This window comes from Cinclus cinclus, chromosome 11 (assembly GCF_963662255.1).
Source record: "Cinclus cinclus chromosome 11, bCinCin1.1, whole genome shotgun sequence".
Taxonomy (NCBI): Eukaryota; Metazoa; Chordata; class Aves; order Passeriformes; family Cinclidae; genus Cinclus; species Cinclus cinclus.
Genome location: NC_085056.1, coordinates 6,428,986 through 6,449,926, shown reverse-complemented (window position 1 = coordinate 6,449,926; position 20,941 = coordinate 6,428,986). Strand labels below are relative to the sequence as shown.

The window sequence follows — 20,941 nt, the reverse complement described above, 5'->3', positions numbered from 1 at the left end:
CTGCCAGCTGTCTGAGCACTGTGAATTTAGTCTTTAATACCAACAATATTGTTTTTTATTTGCTTTTTATTAGGGATGTATCAATGGGAAAAGTCTTGCTGGCAATTTGTCATGAATGAAAAGAGGAATATCTTGAATGGAGAAATCACTATGGATGGGTGCACACACATGTGTGCATGCACAAAGCGGCCCTTCCTCTGCTAACACTACATTTGAGTGGCACAGAACCATGCAAAGACCAGCTTTGGTAGGGCAGGCATCCAGAGTGGGGTACTTCCATCTCCCCACATGCCAGGGTGACTCTGTGGGGAAGAGGGAAGCAGGAGGGAGGACTTTCCCATCCCTGGGTACATACTCTGGGTTTAGTTATGGGCCTGGAGGAGAGAAGGTCCAAGAGATGCTACAGGGAACAGAAACACTGCGATGCACCTCATTCTTCAAGCACTGTGTGCATCCAACCATTACCCCCTTCCCCAAAACACCCATAAGGACACAGCCAGAGTCTCTCTGCTCCTGTCATGTTTATTGGCAAACAGCTATTTCCTAAACCATTCGCCGCCCCACGCTGATGGCCGCAGCAGCCGCAGTGAGCAAAACGAGCACACACAGAGGAATGAGGGCCCTGGAGAGCCACGGGCTGGGTCCTGCCAAAGAGGAGAGAGATTGGTTGTGTATCTGGGTTCCCTGAGCCAGGACTGAGCCCTGGTGAGGCATCTCCTGACTGGGGATAGATTCAGGGAGGTCATCTCCTGTGACGGGCAGGAGCCACAGGAGCTGGGGGTACTTTGGGATCCCAAGGGTACTAACAGGACTCGGTCCCCTCAAATGGCCTCCGTCCACCCCTGCTGCCTACAGCTCAGCATGCATGCCTGCTCTGAGCCATGCTGTAGGTGGGCTTGCCCCCAGCCCTGCTCCTGGGCTGCTGCTTGGATCTCCTGGACTGACCTCGGTGCTCAGGAGGACATACATACCCACTGGGTCCTGCTGGTCAGTGCTGGAATGATGGGTCTCTGCTCCCGAGGAAGGAGCAGCCAGCAGGAGGATGGGCCCGTAGGAGACAATCCTATTGTAGTCATCTGCCAGTGCCCGCCTGTTCCTCCAGTGCCTGGGGCATTGCTGTCAACAAAGCCAAAGGAAGGGTGATGGGAGGAAGCACCCTGCACCTCAGCCATCCTGTAGATCTCCCTTCCTTTCCCAGGGAAGAAGGAAAAGAGGTCTCTGGTGGGTTCAGGCTCTTGTATCTTTGATTCAGGGCACTGGGCTGAGCTGACTGGGGAAGTGTTTATTTTGTGAGGCTCCCAAAACCAGAGCAGAGCCCCTTCTCCAGGCAGAACTAGTAAAGGGAGGTCCCACACCTACCCAGGGCACAGTGCAGACCAACAAGGGAGCTCACCTTGGCACAGGGCTCTGGGCTATCAGGAAGACAGAGCTGGACACGGCAGTGCAGGAACACCTCGGGGTAACCAACAAACTGAAACATCTGGAAGCTGAATTTGGCAGTAGTGCTCTCTCCAATGGCATTCAGATAGGTCACCGTCTCATCATGGGGACACCTGGGACATGAGGGCTGGATCAGGGGGTGGCAAGCGAGGTGGGGCATCCCAGCCTGGGATACCACATCCCACAGGGACTGGGTGCAGCTCACAGGCTAAACTGAACAGGTCTGTTTCTGTGTCAGTCCTTGACACACTGTGGTGCAAGGCGACTGGGGAGACTGCACTCACCCCTGCTCAATGAGCTTGTGCTGCATGTCCTGGTGTGGGTCCTCACTTGGTGTGGCCCAGCAGTCCAAAACACTCAGCAGGAAATACTTGAGCTGGTGCTGCCCTTCTATCTTCAGCAGGACATAGAGTGTGTCCGTGAGGGGGACAGCCACACTGGGCAGGTGATAAGGCTCAAGGTAGGAGGGGGACCTGTACAGTCTCATGCTGACGTTGAAGTGTCCTTCTCTGACCACAAACTGTACCAGCCTGAGAGGAGAGGATGAGAGCTCAGAAACTGAACAAGGAGGTGGAAAGGACATAGCATAGGTGAAGACACCAGTGTCTGATTGCTCTCAGAGCTCCCTAGGGCTTCCCAGGTCCTTTGCAAATTGTCTCACTGAATCTACTTTTCTCCAAGCTCAAAGACACCATGTCAGGAGCAAGGTGAAATGGGACACTCACTTGTCAACAGCAGTGAGAGCGAAGGGCAGTCTCACAACCTGCTCGTAGGCATAGATGCAGGAGAAGTGCACCTCCAGCTGAAAACTGCGGGAGATCATAGCCCTGTGGGCCTCCTGCTCTGACTCCATGACGTTGGAGTATGAGACATGGGAGCTGTTTTGCTGGAATGACACAGAAATCAAGTCAGAGCATGACTAAAGCCATATACAGAGCTGCAAGTTCAGAAGGCACAACTCAACTATAGCTGCTCCAGGCCTGGATATCTGCTGGGCTTTCAGCTTGTGTCTGGAGGCTGCTGGGTCAGTATAATGAGCACAGGTGAGCACAGATGAGCACAGGGCTCTTCTGTGCAATGCAGAGCTGGAACACCATTTCATCTGCACCTTCCTGCTCCAGGTCAGGGACCAAGGGGACAGGGCTGCAGAGTTCAGAGGATGTCTCCAGAAAGCTGAGGGCTGTTATCAGCCCACAATGAGACTTCCAAGCTCTCCTAAATAAGAAAAAATGTGCTTCCAGCAGGGGTTTGGCAGAGGCAGAAGAGCTTTCTGACATCCTCAGGGAAGACTTTCAAGAGGAATAAGAACTTTTCAGCACCCAGTTATAAAAGCAAATGCCTTTGGGGTTGCCCTTTGCTGTCCCACCTCACCATGCCACCATGCCTGCTCCTCTCCTGTTTTCGGAGCTATGGATCCTCACCTGGATTACTGATCCACAGGCAGTGTGGTTTTCACCTGTAAGAGTGGCTGCAAAAAACAGCTCACCCTCTTCTTCCTTCTCTGAGACCTTGCATGCCTGGTTCTTCAAGTGGACAAGCTCCAGTGGGATTTTCAAGAGCTCAAACACCTCCTTCCTCACCATCATCTTCATGTGCTCTTCCTCGCAGGCCAACTTCAGCACCACATCTGGGGGAAAAAGCCATCTGCAATAGCAATAAGGGAGAGGCCTGAAGGAGCCCTAAGCCAGCTGCAGGGTGGCACAGTCCTACTGAGCTCATCAGCCTCCTGTCCCAGCCTTGGTGAAGGCTGCTGTAGGGCTCTTCACAGACACTGGGCAAAAGACAGTCTGGTCCCTTTTGAGGGCTGCTCACCCAACCCCCACAGTCTGTGTAGGGCACCAGAGGGACAGGGACCCTCCCCTTCAGAGGAAGAAGACACAGTTTTTGGGCAGTGTTTGGAAGGGGCTTCACTGTATCTGTGCCAGGGTGCATGTGCTTGTTCTGAAACTGTGAGGCAGCTGTGCCCTGCAGCATGCCCTGCTACACCATGGCACAGCCAAGGAATTAAGGCTTTCAGGGAAAAAGACAATGGCCTGTGGCTGGGTCTTGTACCAGCATGTAGCCATGATATGGTTGTAGTGGTGCAGAATGCACCTGAACCAGGAGCTGGGATGTGCTCCAGGAGTGGGGAGCAATGGTAACCCCAGCTCACTGTGACTATCACTCTTCCCTCTGGTGCCCATGGAGACTGGGCAGGGCTCACCAGCATTCCCAGCCCTACCTTGGCAGAATTCCCCTGTGAAGCCTGGCTTGCAGCTGCAAAGTGGTCTGTCCACAGTCAGCTGGCACTGCCCCTGGTGCTGGCATGGGTTTGGCAGGCAGGCATCTGAGCTCCTCTTGACACGGAGGGTAACCCCTGGCCTCAGGCCATGGGTGCTCACCAGCTCAGCTGCAGCAAAGGAAAGGCAAGAAAGACGACATGCAGCTAGAATATCTCCTTGAAGAGAGGTTTGAGAGCTCACCCCACTGCAGGAAGCTCTGCACAGCTCTCAAGGGCTGAGATTCTCGCCTAGAGCCAGAGCAGCCACATCGGAGGAAGAACCTGCTGCCTCACCTTGCTGGGAGGCTGTGAGACCTCCTGTGCCTGGCTGTAATCCAGACCAAAGTTATGGGGCCTGTCCCTGTCACCAAGGAGCACGGTGGCACACTGCAGCACCTGCACTTGTTTCCAGGGGTTACACACCCTTCATGGCTGGGATGGACAGCCTGCAGTTTCTGCTGATTTTGCTGGCTCCTGGACCCCAGTTCCTGCCTCTTGTACCTCCTTGGCAGCCTTCAGCAGCTCATTCCCTGACTGAGGAACTTGAACATGGATCAGGTGAAGCTTTGACCTTTCCTTTCCATACTACCCATCCATGACCCAGCAGGGACAGAACACAGGGACACTCACTCTTGTTGCCTTCACAGCCAGCCAGGCAGAGCACAGACAGCAGCAGCAAACATTTCACAGTCCTTTCCTGGAAAAAACAAGCAGGCTCTGGATAATTTGGATTTGTTATCATGCTCACTGGAGATGTTTGCAGTCATTCAGAAACGCTGAATGCTCAAGCATGGGTGCAATGATTTCTGTAGTGTACTTCCTAGGTTCCATGGCCCAAAGTAATTTCCCACCCTAAAGGGCCAGATCAGCCTTCTCTGATCAGGTCACAAGGTCAAACACTATGCTGAATTTAGGTAGCTATTCCAGAAAGGAGGTGGGAGAAACCAGCTGTGGGACCTACAGCGACGTGCTGACAGTGATAAAGCCAAACTTCAGTGGCAATTTGAGGAAAACTGCACAGCTGAGGCATCAGTCTGGGCTCCCCAAAGAGGAAAGGAGTTATCCTCTTCCCACTACAGTTCTTTTGGAGAGTTAGGATTTGCAAAAGGATCCTCGCTATTCTAGTAAGTCAACAAGGAGGCAATGGGATAATAAAACAAACCCAAAGCCTTGAACACGACTAAAATTAGTGTCAAAAAGACACAGATTAAGTAAATCCCTCTTGTTGGTAAAGATAATGCATTTTTTTTTAGGGAAAGTGTTGGCACAGATTATCCCTGGATACCAGATACTCCGTATCAGAGATGTGGATGCAAGTCAGCCAGGTGGTTGGGCAATGCTCTGTCAGTGCTCTGAGAGCAGGGCAAAACCAGTGCCAAAAGCCCCCTCACACAGCTCACCCACAGCTCCCTCCACTGACCCTGAGCAGCTGCGACCGCCAGACTGCTGGACAAGGAGAGTTAATTCCCCGTCTGCTCCTTGCTCACTGCAGCAATCCTGAGAGATGCCACCACCTCGTTCTCCTCCCGCTTACCATCGCCAGGCTGCTCTGCTCCTCCATCCAGCGCCGTCCCGGTTCCGTCCCCTCAAGGGTGGGTCGGCACACCCGGGGTTGCTCCGTTCCTCCCGCTGGGTGCTTTATATCGCTTCCCGACGGCTCATCCCTCTCCCCCACGCAAACACGCTGCCTTTGGGATTGCACAAGAGCCTGCTTGGCATCCCTCAGAGGCCAGGGAGGAAAGGACTCTGAAAGTCCATCCTCCGGCACGGACGGCTGTTCTAATGAGCCTGCAGCTGGTGATGCTGACCCAGTTCAGGGCCCTGATAGGGTCCCAAACAGGAGCTATCAGCAAAACCCTCCGGAATCCGGGGTCTGTGCATCCAGCTGGTTTTATGGAACCTGTTTTTGATGCAGCAATAACAACAGATACCACAGCAGCACACTCGAAGGACAGATAACTTCGGGTGCTGAGTACACACAGTTTTGGGATAACATTTATTTGCCTTATCTGGTTTTTGTTTTTGTTTTAATTGACTTCCGGCATTAAAGAACATCTGAGAAGTACTGCCGGCAATGGAGGGTCCTACTTCACCTTGTTTCATAGAATATCCAGACATGAAATGCACCCACCAGGACTGAGTCCAATTCCTGGCCCTTGCACAGGACCACCCCAGCATCCCCATCTTGTGCCTCTCAGAGCTTTGTCCAAATGTTCTTCCAACTCCAGGGAGCTTGGGGCCCCCCATGACAATTTCCCTGGGAAGCCTGTTCCAGTGCCCAGCCACCCTTTGGGGAAAGACCCTCCTTCTAATATCCACCCTAAATCCCTGCTCCCAATGCAGGTTCATGCCATTTGGGCAACAGTAACCATCTTCAAACCACATTAATCACTCAAAATTATACTTCCTGATACATTTTGACAGCAGTCTGTGCATCCTCAGAGCTTTAATTGCTAGGGTTCTCTTGACAGAGTGTCTTAATGTGAGCATGCGTCCATCAATTCGTATTTTTTCTTGACCACAGCGACAAACCAGAAAAAAAGGTTTTTATCATCTGATCCTGCTTACAGCCTAATGAATGGCCAAATTAAAAAAAAAAAAAGAAAATCAAAGAAGAAAAAAAGGAACACAAAAATATAAAAAGGGAAAGGAAAAAGAAAGAAAAAGAGAAAGGAAAAGAAAAAGGAAATAGTAAAGGAGAAGAAAAGGAAGAAGATACAGAAAAAGAAAAATAAGAAAAAAAACCCAAACAAACAAAAAGAAAAAAGAGAAAAAAAGAACAAAATAAAAAGAAAAAAAAATAAAAAAGAGGGGGGAAAAAAGAAAAAAGGGAAAAAAAGAACAAGGTGACTTGCCATCCCCTGGTGCCACCTTTTGGGTAAGCGCTTCTGCAACAAAGGATGACCGGGTGTGGCTTTTATTTGAGGAGAGCCGAACTCGTGAGTTTCGGAGCAGGTCCCGGAGGGCGAGGCTCAGCCGGGGTGGCTGCCAGGGCCTGGCCGCTGTCCCCTCCCTTTGCCGCCCGCTGTCCCGCTCTCCCGGCGGCCCCGGGGCCGGGTCAGCGCAGGGGGTGCGCGGGGGGTCCCGAGGAGCCTCCGGAGCCGGGGGCTGCGGCGGGAGGTCTGGGGGTCGCCGGGGGTGTCCCGGCTGGGCCGGGGCTCGGGGCGGTGCCGTTGCCGTGGTGAGCGCTGCGGGCCGCGCCGGGCCCGGGAGCCGCGGGTGAGGGGGCGGCCGGGCGGGGCAGGGCCGGGAGCCGTGCGGGACCCCCCGGGCAAGGTCAGCGCCTCGCTGTGTGCCCCGCTCGGGGTCAGCCTGACCGCAGGGACGGCGCTCGAACACCCGCCGTGTGTCGCCGGCGCTGATTCGGGACGGGCGCTGCCCTTGGCGGCGGCCCGCTCCCTCCAAGGCCCCGGGGCGGGCGCGGGCCGGGGCGCGGTGCCCGGCGGAGAGATGGAGGAGCGAGGACACGGGGCAGCATGGATGTGGGGACGTGCTCTGCGCTACCGAGCCGGGCAGTGCCTGCACTGCCACGCTTAGGGTGTCCAGGAACACGGAGCCACTTACCAAACCCAGCCCAAACCATTTACTCTCATGGTTCTGGCTGCCTCACCCATGCTCCTGTACCAAACCACTGCGTCCACAATGTGACTTTGTCTGTTTCTGTGTTGCTGGGTCCCACCCCTGAATTCACCCTGGTGCGTGCATTCCTGTAGCTCCAGGCAGAATGGAGATCCTGGAGGAGAGAGAGGAAGTGGAGGAAACACCAGAAGACGCGATCTCTTCGAATATCAGTGATTTCCTCGATGACCTGGATAAAGCTGTGGAGGAAGCCCCTGTCACAAGGGATGAATCGTAAGTCTGTGCCCATGGCCAGGATGAGTAGAGATGTTCCCTTTGGGACCCACATGGTGATTGCACAAGTGCGGGTGGCACATGTGGTCCCCTTGCACTAGTGAGTGAGTTTCTTGTGCCTGATAAGTTTATCCAAGAGTGTGCGTGTGCAAGTAAGACAAGGTAAGTCATTTGATTGTACATTCATTCACCACTGTATAAAGATCCCCTGAGACTCTGGGTATATGTCAGTTTGCCATTGCTCCAGAGATGTTTGGCTGTGTGAAAATCATATCCTTGGATATGGCCCCCATTTTTTTACCTGTGAAACAGGGAAGTCCTGCCATGTTTTGATACCAGGTATTGCTTCTGGCTTATTACTTGTGTCTCTCTGCCTCCCCTCTGCCACCTAAGTGATTTTGACTGGAGCTCCATTGACACATCCCACTTACCATCTTCGTACAAGACAAACTCCCAGCAGGAAAAAGAACTGCTGCAGCTCGCTGACCATTTCTTCCAGCAGTACACTCACCTGTGCCCTGACCGCAAGCCACTCTTCATCCACCCTCTCAACGAGTGTGGTGTGCAGGTATGGGGTGGTGTGGGGCTGGGCCACAGCACAGGCAGCACTTGGCTCCCACTGTGTCAAATGTGTGAAAGAACAGCAGCCCCTCCTGCCCTCCCTCCTGGTTAAAGGGAATGGGAACCTGCTGGCTGAACCCACAGCCCCTGAGCAGGCACACAGAACCCCAGGAACACCCTGGCTGTCCAAATCCATGAGCCATATAAACACTGGTGTTGCCATGTGGCCTGCAGAGTGATGCTTAGGAAACAGGAGAGACCACAGAAACATAAAGGGAAGGAAAAGAAACACATAATAAGATAATAGGCACAGCTCAGAATCAGCCACAGATAGGGAGTATGGATCCAGAGTTAGGTGTTACTCTGAACTTCACAGAAGTTACAGGGAAGGAATAAATGTGGAAATTTGTGGTCTGGTTTTGGTTTCTCTGGGCCCAAGCTGCACAGCTGTTATCTAATCCTGGACCTGATGATCTGCCCAGGTACCTGGAATTGCTATTTTGTACCAGGTTTTCCCAAACTTTGTTGTACCATTAACATAGAAGGCAAAAAAAAAAAAAAAAATCCTGGAGGATGTAAAAGCCAGAAGAACTGGCTTTTCACATCTGAAATGTGTTTGAGGTTGAACTTTCAGCCTCCCAATCCTATAAAATTTCCATCTTGGAACTGGAGAGAAGGGATATTAACGCTATTTATATGCTGTAGAAAGATCCTGAATTTGATCTGCAACATCCAGGGGTGGTCTCAGCATGGCTTTGGACAGGAGACTGCCAAAGGCCTGTTGGCTAGCCAAACTCCTCTTGTTGCCCTACAGAAGTTTGTGAGCACCACAGTGAGGCCAACCCTGCTGCCTTTCCCAGATCTGTACTACTGGTCAGACTGTGCCAGCTTCGTCTGTGATTACCTCATCATGGAGCCCCTCAAGTGCCCAATCACACCGGTAAGAAAGGGGCTGCAGTGAGACATTATAGGTGACAGATGGGCCTTTCAGCAGGACACAGTGGGGAAGTCCCAGTGGCTGGGATTACAAAGGTCTTTGACACTTCCACAATCCCCTTACTGTTTAGGCTACCCCATGATTTTCCCAGACCCTGTACATTCTGTCAGACCCACAGTCCCAGTGCATGTTCAGTGTGGTACCTTTTAAGTAATTAAGCACCATTTCTTCAAGACCCGACCCTGCTTTCAGCCAGTCCAGATGAGCAGCTGGAGCACTGTGGGAGGCAAATGCTGACAAGCTTCCCCTCTGAAAACCAAGACACCTTGGAACAGAGGAGCACCTAAACCCTAGGGGATGATACTTGGCCTCAAGTGACCTGTTCTTAGGGACTTTCAGGCATTTCTTTTCCCATATCTGGGGATATTTTGGGATGTCTAAAGGGAGATTTCTAGGTTAGCAAAAAGGGATGATGCCAGAGCTGGGACAAGTTCTTGATGAGAATCAGCTAAGAACACACTACTTGCTAGCAAAGACTGCAGAGTGACCTAAACAATCTACACCAGCCACAGAGTTGGGCTGTCCCAAGAGTCCCAGGGTCTCAAGAGGAGCTCTGGCACTTTGTGACCACACAGAAGGTCTCTCCATTTAGCAGATGAAGACTGCCTTGATCACCTTAGGTGATGTCTGAGAACCGACAGGGAGCAGAAACTCTCTGTATGCAGTATGTGTGTACTGACACTTTTTATTGCTTACCAGTGAAGGCCAGAAGGAAATATGTTTCCTCCTGTGAGCTATAATTTACCTTATGGGTGTTTTCCTGGAAGTATTGTAGGCAGAACAGCAGGAGATAGAGGGAAGTCACATTCCAGGATTGTGATTAGTGTTAGGTTTTCAGCAGTTTGATGAGTTTGTCATGTCCTTCCCTTCCTGTGGTTAAATTTGTCACCAGGTTGGGGTCAGAGTTTCCCCATATCACTTTGGAGGGGAGTTTTAGAGTCTGTGGCTTTTAAAGGAATGTTATGTACCAGAACCCCTAAGGGTGCAGAGCCCAGGGATATGGGCAATACCTCTCTCCCATGCTCTCTGCCTGGCGCATGTTTCAGCTCCACAAGACAAGCACTGTGAACATGCATCTCTCTCTCTCAAGCCCAGTTCACTCTACTCCCCAACCACCATTCTGAAATACCGGCGAGGGAACTGCTTTGACTTCACTGTGCTGCTGTGCTCCCTGCTGATCGGGGCTGGCTACGATGCCTACTGTGTACATGGATATGCCACCCTCGAGATGTGCTCCCTGGACCAGACTCAGGAGCTGTGCCCACTGCTCAGGAAGCCCCCAGAGGTGAGAGCTGCAGCGAGTGGGCAGGGAGGAGCCCAGCACACAGGCTCAGTGTGTTCATGTCCAGTGAGCTCCAGAGCTAAGCTAGGGGGAAGAGCATCAAGTTCACACTGGGTTTCAGTCCATACCAGGGACTGAGTAAAACCAAAGGAAGACCAAAGGAATCTTTTTTTAGTGATTTTTCTACAGCTCCTTGCAAGACCTTTTTGACTTCAGTGAATTTCTGCTCACCAGGTGCAATATTGCAAACTGCCAAGTGTTGGGAACTGGGAGATACCTGTAAGCCATACATTTACTTCCTTCTCTTGATCTCTGCTGGGTTTCACAGTAATACCCTGCTTTTGCAGGTACCAGAAGAGGAGGATCCCAACAAGTACAGAATTAAGTACCCTTTAGACCCACAGAGCAAGTTTGAGCTTCAGCAGGCCAAGAAGGAGGAAGAAACTGAATCTGCACAAGAGGAGGAAAGAGAAGAGGAGGTGGTCATGGTGAGTTAGCAAGGTCCATCTTCCTGTGAGCTCCAGGAAGAAGAGCTGAGACACAGGTAATGGCTGGCCAAAGAGAGGAGCTCACTTCTCTGTGAAGACAGCCTTGATCATGGCCATGTGCAGTTAGCTCCAGGAGCACAGTGCTGGCACAGGAACATGCTGGGTATGCACTACCTCACATTAAGAGCCTGGAGTTCTTTAGAGCTGGGCAGAGGAAAGGTAAGATTGCCCTTGGGTCGGATTAAAGTGTCAGTAAAATGGCAATAATTATTGCTCTATCCTCTGTGCTGCAGGAGGTGGGAATGCCCAAGCGAGACCCTTTGCATGGCTTACGGGTGCACGCGTGGGTTCTGGTGCTGCCTGGGAAGAGGAAGGTTCCAGAGACCTTCTTCATCAACCCGTTCACAGGAAATCAGCACAGCACCACGGATGCGTGCTTCCTTGGCATTGAGAGCATCTGGAACCACAGGAACTACTGGGTGAACATGCAGGACTGCCGGAAAGGCTGCAAGGTAGGGAGCCCTTAGCACCCTGGGCACGTGAGGGACGGCTGGGCTAACTTGAGTCCTGGGAAATCCAAAACCAGTAGTGCTCCAGTTTCCATTTAACCGTTCCTTGTGTTGGTTTTGGTTGTGTTGGTCTGATTACATAGACTATGGGACTACTCCAGGGCATCCCAGACTCTGAGCTAGCAAATGGAGATCACATCTATTAAATCCCTACAGTGCACGAGTTTCAGCTTTTAAGGCTGGCTAGGCACTCCTCTCAAACAACAGCTTTTGAGGCAGAGGATATTTTGGGTCTGTCAGGCATAGCTCAAGGTGGGTAACATCTTGATTAGGCTCTTCCCATACCTCAGCTGTTCCCCAGCAGACATCAGAGTCTGGGAGGTGAGGGTCTGAGTCAGATCAGCTTGCCCTTGGAGCCATACTTGCCCCGAGGAAGGAGGCAGAAGCATTTCCAGCAGCTTCCCCACATCTGAACAAGAGGTACCACAAGGAAGGGGTTCTACAATTTCTAGGCACAGGAAGAGTCTTTGGAGTCCCAGCAGCCAGCCAAGGGTTTGAGGAGCTCACCTCACTGAGGTCCAGATCTCTAGAGTTCCTAAAGTCTCTGACACCCATGCAGGTCCAGAGTACCACAGACATATTGATGCAGTGATCAAGTTTAGTGTCAGGCCCTTGACAATGCCCTGTAGTTAAAACAGTTTTTCCTGTATGCCCTAGGATCTCAGCTTTGACTTGAGTGATTCTCTTTGCTGGGAAATTATGTTTTCAGAGAGAAACAAGCCCTCTCAGTCACCCACAGAGTCACCCAAGAAAGACACAGATGACGTGGTGAGTGACCCAAGCCATACTCTTGAGCAGTGTATGGAACCAGTGTGTCTATAGGCCCGGGAATATCTGCCTGCCTGCTGCCCTCTCCAGGTCAGATCCCTTCTACTCTGGCCAGGTTTAGATTCCTTCTCAGTCTAGAAGAGTTCTTGTGCTTTCTGAAGCAGGACCCCAGGTGGTACTTCAGGTGTCTTAAGTGGCTAGGGATCTCTATAGGTCTCCAGTGCATTGGCCCTTGGGGTGAAATAATTTTAAAAAATAAAATCCAGAATGAGATTTTTGTGGACATTCTCTCTATGCTGGTCACCTTCCCCTCCTGGCTGCAAGGTGGACCTGCCAACAAAATGCAGAAATAATGTGTGTCCTCTAATATACAAAAAATGCTGTGTACTAGAGGCAAAGAAATGTTCTACTGGGAGAAAAACAGGCATTGCACCCACACAGCCGGACAGAGGAATGCAAATAATAATTCCTTCCTGGTGTCTCCTCAGTCTGTGCCCATAACTGGGGAGCAAAGAGTCCTCCAGGGTCTATATAAAATAATCTGGTCATTTTGGTGATTCCCACATTGATTCCCTGCCAGCATGAGCAGTAGCCAGGAGAAGATAATTGCATTAGGCTCGAGTAGGGATGTGCTGTCATAACTGTGCCATGGTGCTCCCCAGGGCACAGCCTCACATGAGCTGAGCTCTGATCACTGTGGTTCACCAGGACCAAAATGCCTCCTAGCACAGTAAGAGATGCTGCCAAAACCACAAATCTCTGCTTCTGTTTCAGCAGGAAAAAGGGGAAATAGGCATGAGCTTTGAGATGCCACTGTCATGGGTAACCCAAATTAGGGTCTCTTACAGAGGTAAGTGTTCTTCCTTTGCTTTTTGCTTGCACCAAGCTGACCTTTCAGTGGATTTGGGACATTTGTCTGTCTCACTGGGTTCTCCCTTCAGGGTGGTCAGACAGTATCAGTGAAGCATAGTATATGAAGGCCACAACAACTACTGGTTCAAGTGGCTGCCCTCAGTGCTATGCTGTCTCATCCCCCACAGACACATACCCCACACTGTGTTTTCCTACCAGCTGGGAATTTTGCCTGGGATGGTCTTTCTGTTACTGCTATGCACAAGGGACTGCTCCTGCATTATCAAATACCTGTTTGGGGAGAGAAAAAGGTTACTATACCATTATAACATTAAAGGACAACGGGCAGGGTCTGACCAGCTTTATTACCAGCAGAGCATGATAAATAAATGCCTAATGTCCATTAGACTATGTTTTATTCCCTCTTAAATTCCTTTTTTGTTTGGGCTGACTACAGGGGCGTCAATTTGTCTGACATCTCTCTTGCCCACTGCAGAATATGAGAATCCCTTTTCCCGGGGGAAGAAGGTGATCCTGTATGATAAAGCAAAACTGGAGAAATGGGCAGCGTACGCGAATGGAGATGGGCTGGTGGAACGCCTCACTGTCTATGCAGACTCAGACCGTAAGAGGGATGAATGAACACACTCCTCACACTGAGTAAACAGCCTGGGGCATGCTGATGGAATGGGGGAGATGGTCCCCTTCCTGCCAGTGTCTTGTTCTTTCTCATTTTCCTTTCACCTCTGTGGGGAAATTATTTGCCATATCCTCGCACTCTTCATCATGCTTAGTCTTTTGAGCCCTTGGACTTTCCAGCATTGCTAGGGGTTTTCACAAGAGCTTCAATCTGTTTTATACACCAGTGAAACTGTTCAGTGTCACAAGTCAGCTGCTTGGATTTTCAGTCTTCAGAGAAATGGAAGGCTGGTTTGATTTGATCCAATAGTGTCACTATCCTCACCTCCTCATTGGTGTCAAAAGGGGCCACAGAAAGGGGCAGCTACAGCCTAAGAATATCTCTGTACATGCAAACACTATTTTTTAACAGCTGGTCCAAAAACCTGTGCAGATTCCTAACTGGACTTACAGTGTCCTGCCCTCAGCCTTCTTCAATAGTGTGATGCTCCAATCTCCTGACACCATCATTAAGTATTTGGGATAGAATTTCTCTTGCCCATCCATGGCCCTTTGCCATGTTATGTTCTATTCCTGAGCTCATTACTCTAGTTCTGGTTGATGGAGAGGAATAGACCCTCTTAGATTATAATTCATTTACTCAAATGTAGATTGATTCACATACAAAATTCCCCTGTGCACAGGGGCAGTTCCAGTGGCCGTACCATGTCCACTGAGGCTGCATCAGAAGCACAGGGTGCTGGCATGGACACTGAGAGCTCATCAGAATTTTGCCACCTCCAACAGGGTAACCTAAGGTTGCAAAATGATTTGTCTCCTCCCAGGTACTGAAGAACTGGAGGTGAAGGAATGGTTTAAACACCGAGAAGACCTGTTGTATATGAGAGAAGTGAATAAACAAACACAGCTGATCACAGACCATTTCAGGCCAGGACACCCCCTCCTTCTTAAAGGTATTCCAGCTCATCTGGGCAGCCACTGCAGCTCATGGGATTTCACATGACTCCCTTCTAACAGGGGCAAAAGCCCAAAGCTGAAAGGCAGGGGGGACAGGATACTTGTGGGATAAATTGCCTGGATAAATAAAATAGTCTGCAGTGAAGAGTAGAGAATTGAATTGATGGTTTGCAGTCCTGGGCAGTGCTCCCCCAGCTATGCAGTTTTCTGTGTATTAGAAAAATACACAGTTATCAAGTGTATCAGTGTAGGAGCATTGTGGAGTTGGATGGTTGGGACAGACGGGGACGATAGATTTTTGAAGCTAGGTCTTGGAACTTGTGGCTTATTGTAAAGGGTATGGGTGAAAGGGCCCTGTTTGGAGCTGCCAGTCACAGCTTGGAGCAGGCCCAAGAGAGCAAGAGAGTAAGAAAGTAAAAAGTAAGAGCTGAGAGTTAAGAGTAATAGTAAAAGGAAGGGCAAAAGAGTAAGAGAGTAAAAAGTAAGAGGTAAGAGCTAAGAGAGTGAGGTTCCCATTACAATACAATAAATTTTCTTCTGTGCTGAATATTCTAATTTTTACTAACTAATCTATACAAATCCTATAGCATTTACATATGGCCTATAAGAATTATTACATCACCATACTGTGCTACATTTTAAACCTCAAAAACTACTTTTTGGACCTCTTTTGCCAAGCTAGTAGGGTCTTCTCTGACTCTTGGACCTGTCTGCAAGCAGAGGGAATTGTTCAATCAAGAGGGGATTACTTTCAGTTTTTTTTTTAAAAAAACCAATACTATTGTTTTTTAGTTGTTCAGTAACTAAGGTTTTGTATCTCAAAGATGGCTTTCATTTCAATCTCGTTTATAGTTTCCATATTCTCAAAATCTTTTGCCAGGCAATCATATTTATAAGGTTTTACTGTTTCATCTTCCCCAACATATCAGGGTGATACATTTCTACTCTTTTAAGTAGAATTTATAGAAGCAGAAATTTTCTCTTTGGGATTATGTTTGTTCTCTCAGTGTTGTGCAGCTGGGGATAAGTCCTGCATCAGATCTGTTGCTAAAGCTGAAGAAAATGAGACCTCCCTTGGACGTATTTATGTTCAGTGTATTCCAGTTCCCAACTCTGAAAACGTATGTGATTTGTCCTTAGCTCACTCCTACACGTCACTGGATCCTGAGACTGGGCACACAGTGGAGTTCTACCACACAGCACGAGTTGATGGCCTCTGGAAACGTTTTGAAAATGCTACTGAGATGACAGAGTACTTTGTGGGGCGGGAGGACTTCCTGCACATGCGGCACATAGAGTTTGGCAAAAGAGACAAGGAAATGGAAAACACTGGCATCACAGCTGATGCTAACCCCCGGCCTATAGTGGTATGGAACAGAAAAATATGTGTCACTGTGATATTTAAACTATGCAAAACATACTGCCTGGGGCTTTGGTTCATTTTCAGTGGGCATGGCTGAGGCAAAACTCCAGATGAGACATCCAAGCGTTGTTCAGCTGCTGTGTCTCACAGTTGTTTGCCTGACAGAGAGGTACAGTGTGACCAGTTGTCAGGAACTGCATTGAGCAGATAGAATTAAACTAGGAAACTAAGGCTTGGAAATTGTGTGTCAGAGGAAAGAAAAAAAAAGTGACTATGATTTTGGAACAAAATTTTCTCAAGATTCAAAACTAGGAAGAAGATTTTGTGTGCTAAGCCCAAACTAGTATCATTTTAGGTTCCTGATGAATTTTGTCCCATCACTCTGATTTGTTACAGGCAGGTAATCTACCTCTTTCTCTTGTCAAGTCTGGTTTGCAGAACAGAAGGAGGAGGAAATCTGACATCTGGCAGTATGTGTGGGTCAGACACTTCACCTGACAAGATAGAGCCATGCAGTGGTCTGTCTTTGGACTAGCACTAAACATGCTACCTTTTCCTCCTCTGTGCTCGGAAATGTGGGAAGCTTTGCTTTTCTCCAAAATACCTTGCTTCCTGCAGTTCCCTCAGGCAGGGGTGCATCCCAAGCTAACTTGGAGCTTGGAAAGCATACTCTGCTCCACAAATAGGAAACTTCTGTATTGCTCTAAGCAGCTTTGTGGTTGGGTTTTTTTAAGGCAAGAACTCTAGGACCACTGGCCAAGAGATGCAAGCAGAAAAGCACAATTTTTACCTTGGGGTTTTACCCAAATCTGTTAATTTGCCAGTTTTGTGTTGTCTAAATTGCTTCTGTATCTTTTTCTCACTCTCCATTAGCAAATCAAGGAGTATTTCCACAGAAATCCGGAAAAGCCTGCTGATGAAGATATAGAGGAACGTATCTTTATGGTCATAGATGATATCATCCAGCTGACATATCACCTCGAGCTTCATGACACCATTGCCTCAAAGGTGGTTTTCTGCAGAGTAATAGGGAGGGAGAAGAGAGAAGATGAAATCTTCCTGAGCAGAGAAAACACTGTCAAATACGAGGTATGAAGACCACAAGACACAGTGGTGAAATGTCAGTGAAAAAACTACACACATGACATATTCCATGCTGCTCCTCTACTCCACCTGCACACCTCCAGGCTGACAACACCAGCAGCCCAGGAGATGCACTGCCATGCTGGGAGTGACTGGGAGTGCAGGACATAATGTTACATGACATGCCTGCTCTAGCCATGCCTGAGGTCATCTCAGCTCTGGTCATCAGGCAGACTCCACATCCCCTGGGATCCTGCAAAATGCAGGTTCAGCAGCTGTTAGTTCTATTCAGTTCTCCAGATTCCTGGCAGGGAAGCTGAAATTTCCTCTGTTGTTCCCTCTTCAAGAAGAGTGAGAACAGAGCAGCAAAGGCAGACACTTGTGTTCTGCATCTCTTTCTGCTGTGGACTTCTTGTGTCCTATCATTTCTTAGATCTCCCAGTGTTTACCCTGAGGATGCAGAGCAAGATGCTGAGGCAGATAGATAGATAGATAGATAGATAGATAGATAGATAGATAGATAGATAGATAGCCATAAATAAAAGATACACCAAAAGAAGTGGAGTGCTGCCATTAAGCCAAATGATTTCATCAGGGATGAAGGGTCACCCCACTAATAGCATCAGTGCAAGTCTGTAACCAGAGGCAGAAGCCTTCCAGTAAATTCTGCAGTGATGCTGCACAATTTCACTTAAGAAAACCAAACAGAGATTATAAATAGGGATTTAGTGCAAGACGTGCCATCTGGCTCACATTACTGATGGATTCCAAATCAAAATGAAGTCTGATAAAACCTGTGCTGACCATAGTTTTGATGTTTCAAAGATGGAAATTAGTGTTTTAGCTTTCTTGGCTGTAGCAGGATTGTGCCAGTTTGTGCCAGCAGAGTACCTGATCACATGCACCCAGGGAGTGCTGCTGTTTTTCACTGACTTACCTGCTTCCAGCCATGGTCCTCAGAGAAACACAGGAACATGCTCCATCTGTATGACTTGCTGTGGGAGCTGAGAGCAGAACAGAAGGAGCTGAAGCACCAAGTCCGGGACTCTGAAGCAGAGGTAACAGGGAGGTGTTTGTAGTGTCAGAGCTGATCAGGTGTAGAAGTAGTTTCAGCTGACTGGTTGCCAACACCTCCTCATTGTAAACTGTGATAAAAGTAAGACAAGCTGGTCTCCATGCTGAATTATTATGCTTGCTACTCGGGCATTGTTCAGTGAAGATGTAGCTGTAATATATTTATGGAGAGTCACACACTCTCCTACTCCTGCTTTTAGTCTTCCTTGTCTGTGAGGAAACATTTCAGAGAGCAAATGACAATATATGAGTTGGGGCATCATGAAAGCCTACCTGCCATTTGCCCAGGAATGAGGCCAAAAAGAAAGGATATTGTATGTAATACTATATCTAGGTGCTAGACATTGCCAGAAAACCTTATCCAAAAAACTGAAGTGACTTGTGTGAGCAGCTGTAGGGAAATACTTCATAAAACACTTTGCCTTGTACTGCTAATCACACTGACTGGTGTAACAGATCTGTGTTCTTCATGATAAATACAATCATTCTGGCAGATGGAGGCACAGCTATTGAATTTCTTTTAATGTTTTTTTGAGGAAGAGAAATCCCTGAAGGAGCTGCAGAGGGAATGCTCTACTATATTAGCCCAGAATATTAATAATTAAGAACAACTTTGCAAAAATCACATTTTTTCCACAGAAATTTGAAGCTAGTTCACTGTGACCTCATGAGCTACCTTGCCAAATTTCTCAGTCTTGATGTATCAACAGACAAAATATTCCCATTGCTTGTGCTGCATATCCTGTAAAAGAGAATAAGCCAAAGCTATCAGTGCAATTTCTAAAGTAGTGCCAAAAATGTGACTCCAGAAAAGCTTTCTTATCAATTAATATCAGTAATTGCATTCAAGAATTTTATACACAGTGGTAATCTAAAATTAAGACTACTGTCAGTAGGACATGGACATATTTGCACAGATCTATATTTAAGCTTATTTTACAATTCTTGTATGCAGCATCTGCTCTAGCAGATCAAGCATGTAAAGGTACACTAATTATGTGGGAAAGCTGAGGGGTCTTTCTTCTGATTTCTTGGAAGATACTAAATATTTTGATGGCCCGTGAGGATGAAGAAGCCAATATTAAATTGTCAATTTCAATGTACAGCACTGCAAAGAGAGGACAACAGCAAGAAGCCACGGTAGGTAAACTTCATTAATGTCAGCATTCAATACATGTACTCAAAGAAATCCAGAGTCAGCTTTTTCTCTATCAGGAATTACCTCTGAAGAGCTTTTAATATAATTAAAATACATTGGGACAAATCACAGTATGGTGTAAGTCAGCACAGTTTTAACTGCCTTCCCAGGGAAATGTAACATGGTCATGCTGTGGTCATCTTCTGACTTGCTGGAAAAATTTGCACCACCGAGAATGATTACTGTGTTATTTTGTTTAGTTACTAGAGAAAATAATTAAGAATTATTAGTTGATAATAGGGATTATAGGAGGAGTATTTTAAAAGAGTCATAAATATGCCTGTATATATATATATATATAAATATATGCATTTTTATTTGTAATTAGCATGTGAAATCAAAGAACAAAATAGTCCCAGGGTCAAATGTAGACCTTATCTCAGTCAGAAATTACGTGGTTCTCCAGGGCTTCTTGACTCTAGTGAGGCAAAACATGTGGATTTGCTGCCTTTTCCTGCTCCATGTTTTGATTCCCCTTGTTTTCTTCTTCTCATAAGACCTCATCTCAAACTTTTTGCTCCCCTTCAAAAATAAATCAGCTCCAGTCTATGGTTTCCTTCATCTCATCTCTGTGAATTGAGTTGTGCTCTTGCTCTTCACTTTTCTCTCTCCCTGACTTCTGGTTGCTTGTTCCCTCACAGGTGCTGGAAGAGGAGCAGAATTCCTTGGATAATGAGAGTCAGCACATCGGAGGGGAGGCTGAATCCCTTACCCATCACACTGCAACCAGCTCCACTGTCTGAAGCAGACACTCTGCAGGGACTGGGAATGAGTGCCACAGCAGGGCGGGTGTACAAGTCAGCCCCCCAGGAACTTGGCATTGAAGCTCCTCTGTGAAATATTTTAATCCATGTCCCATTGCAGTTTCCCTCTGATATCCCCCTTCTTGTTCTAGGGATAAGCAGTTGGCACAATAGGGAAAAAAAAACAAAACAAAAACATTCTCCTAAAGGGATGCTGCTCAGGAGTCCTCACCCAGCTGGGCACCTCGGGTGTGACTGATCTCTTCATTCCTTTTCTGGAGCTGCCTGCAGTAAATCTTTCACTATCAGATTTGTGGAGATTTTAATTACTTTGCAGTGTTCTGCACATTTTCCTTTTCCCTATTTTGTTCTAAGGCCCATCTACAGTTACATCAATTGTCTCCTCATGAAACTCCATCTGAATGGGACCTTAGCCCTAAAGTCTAGTTCAGTAGGGGAGACAAACCATGCACAGTCTTTCAGGGTTTGTTTTTTTCCAAATCTGTTCCATAGCTGCTGGCAGCAGGAGTGGGATTATTTAGGAAAACTGATTATTTTCCAGCATATTATTTTAACTAATTCATAATTCAGTTTTGCATAAGCAGAGGTTTTGAACTGGTGAGTTCACAAACGTAACATTTCTTTGACCTCATCTAGAGCCCTGTAATGAGAAAACATTGCCCCATATAACATTGTGGTTATGAACTCATCAGTGTTAATTCAATACCAGAAAAGACACCAGAATAAATTAATTTTAAAATCCTGTTACAGGCACTGGGGACACAGCAGCTGCCAAACCATCAGCAAATGCATTA

The 20,941-nt window shown here is 48.0% G+C and overlaps 2 protein-coding genes across 2 annotated transcripts; one reads left to right on the top strand and one right to left on the bottom strand.

Annotated features, from left to right (window-relative positions):
- Positions 1-543: 543 nt before the first annotated feature.
- LOC134048493 (pancreatic secretory granule membrane major glycoprotein GP2-like) lies at positions 544-7,314 on the bottom strand. Its single transcript, XM_062500270.1, has 11 exons — positions 7,311-7,314; positions 6,556-7,224; positions 5,188-5,285; positions 4,331-4,397; positions 3,662-3,829; positions 2,862-3,067; positions 2,166-2,326; positions 1,725-1,970; positions 1,394-1,553; positions 972-1,116; positions 544-644 (listed from the first exon to the last, which is right to left on the bottom strand). The coding sequence occupies exons 1-11, from the start codon at positions 7,312-7,314 to the stop codon at positions 544-546; spliced, it is 2,025 nt and encodes a 674-aa protein (XP_062356254.1).
- Positions 7,315-7,424: 110 nt separating this feature from the next.
- On the top strand, positions 7,425-20,233 carry DRC7 (dynein regulatory complex subunit 7). Its single transcript, XM_062500187.1, has 15 exons — positions 7,425-7,552; positions 7,946-8,120; positions 8,928-9,053; positions 10,201-10,395; positions 10,740-10,880; positions 11,174-11,392; positions 12,107-12,217; positions 12,992-13,067; positions 13,566-13,694; positions 14,533-14,661; positions 15,806-16,032; positions 16,902-17,117; positions 18,059-18,169; positions 19,224-19,325; positions 20,025-20,233. The coding sequence occupies exons 1-15, from the start codon at positions 7,425-7,427 to the stop codon at positions 20,124-20,126; spliced, it is 2,187 nt and encodes a 728-aa protein (XP_062356171.1). The 3' UTR covers positions 20,127-20,233.
- Positions 20,234-20,941: the final 708 nt, after the last annotated feature.

What these genes read in the sequence shown, in the direction of transcription:
- LOC134048493 (XM_062500270.1), bottom strand. An exon ending in TGGCTGTGAAGGCAACAAGA is followed by an intron (nt 3,830 to 4,330) that starts GTGAGTGTCCCT and finishes CCTTTGCTGCAG; the next exon opens with CTGAGCTGGTGAGCACCCAT. An exon ending in CACAAGCTCATTGAGCAGGG is followed by an intron (nt 1,554 to 1,724) that starts GTGAGTGCAGTC and finishes CTCATGTCCCAG; the next exon opens with GTGTCCCCATGATGAGACGG.
- DRC7 (XM_062500187.1), top strand. Translation starts at nt 7,425, where the DNA reads ATGGAGATCCTGGAGGAGAGAGAGGAAGTGGAGGAAACACCAGAAGAC. An exon ending in ACTGCCGGAAAGGCTGCAAG is followed by an intron (nt 11,393 to 12,106) that starts GTAGGGAGCCCT and finishes TGTATGCCCTAG; the next exon opens with GATCTCAGCTTTGACTTGAG. An exon ending in ACACCCCCTCCTTCTTAAAG is followed by an intron (nt 14,662 to 15,805) that starts GTATTCCAGCTC and finishes ATTTGTCCTTAG; the next exon opens with CTCACTCCTACACGTCACTG.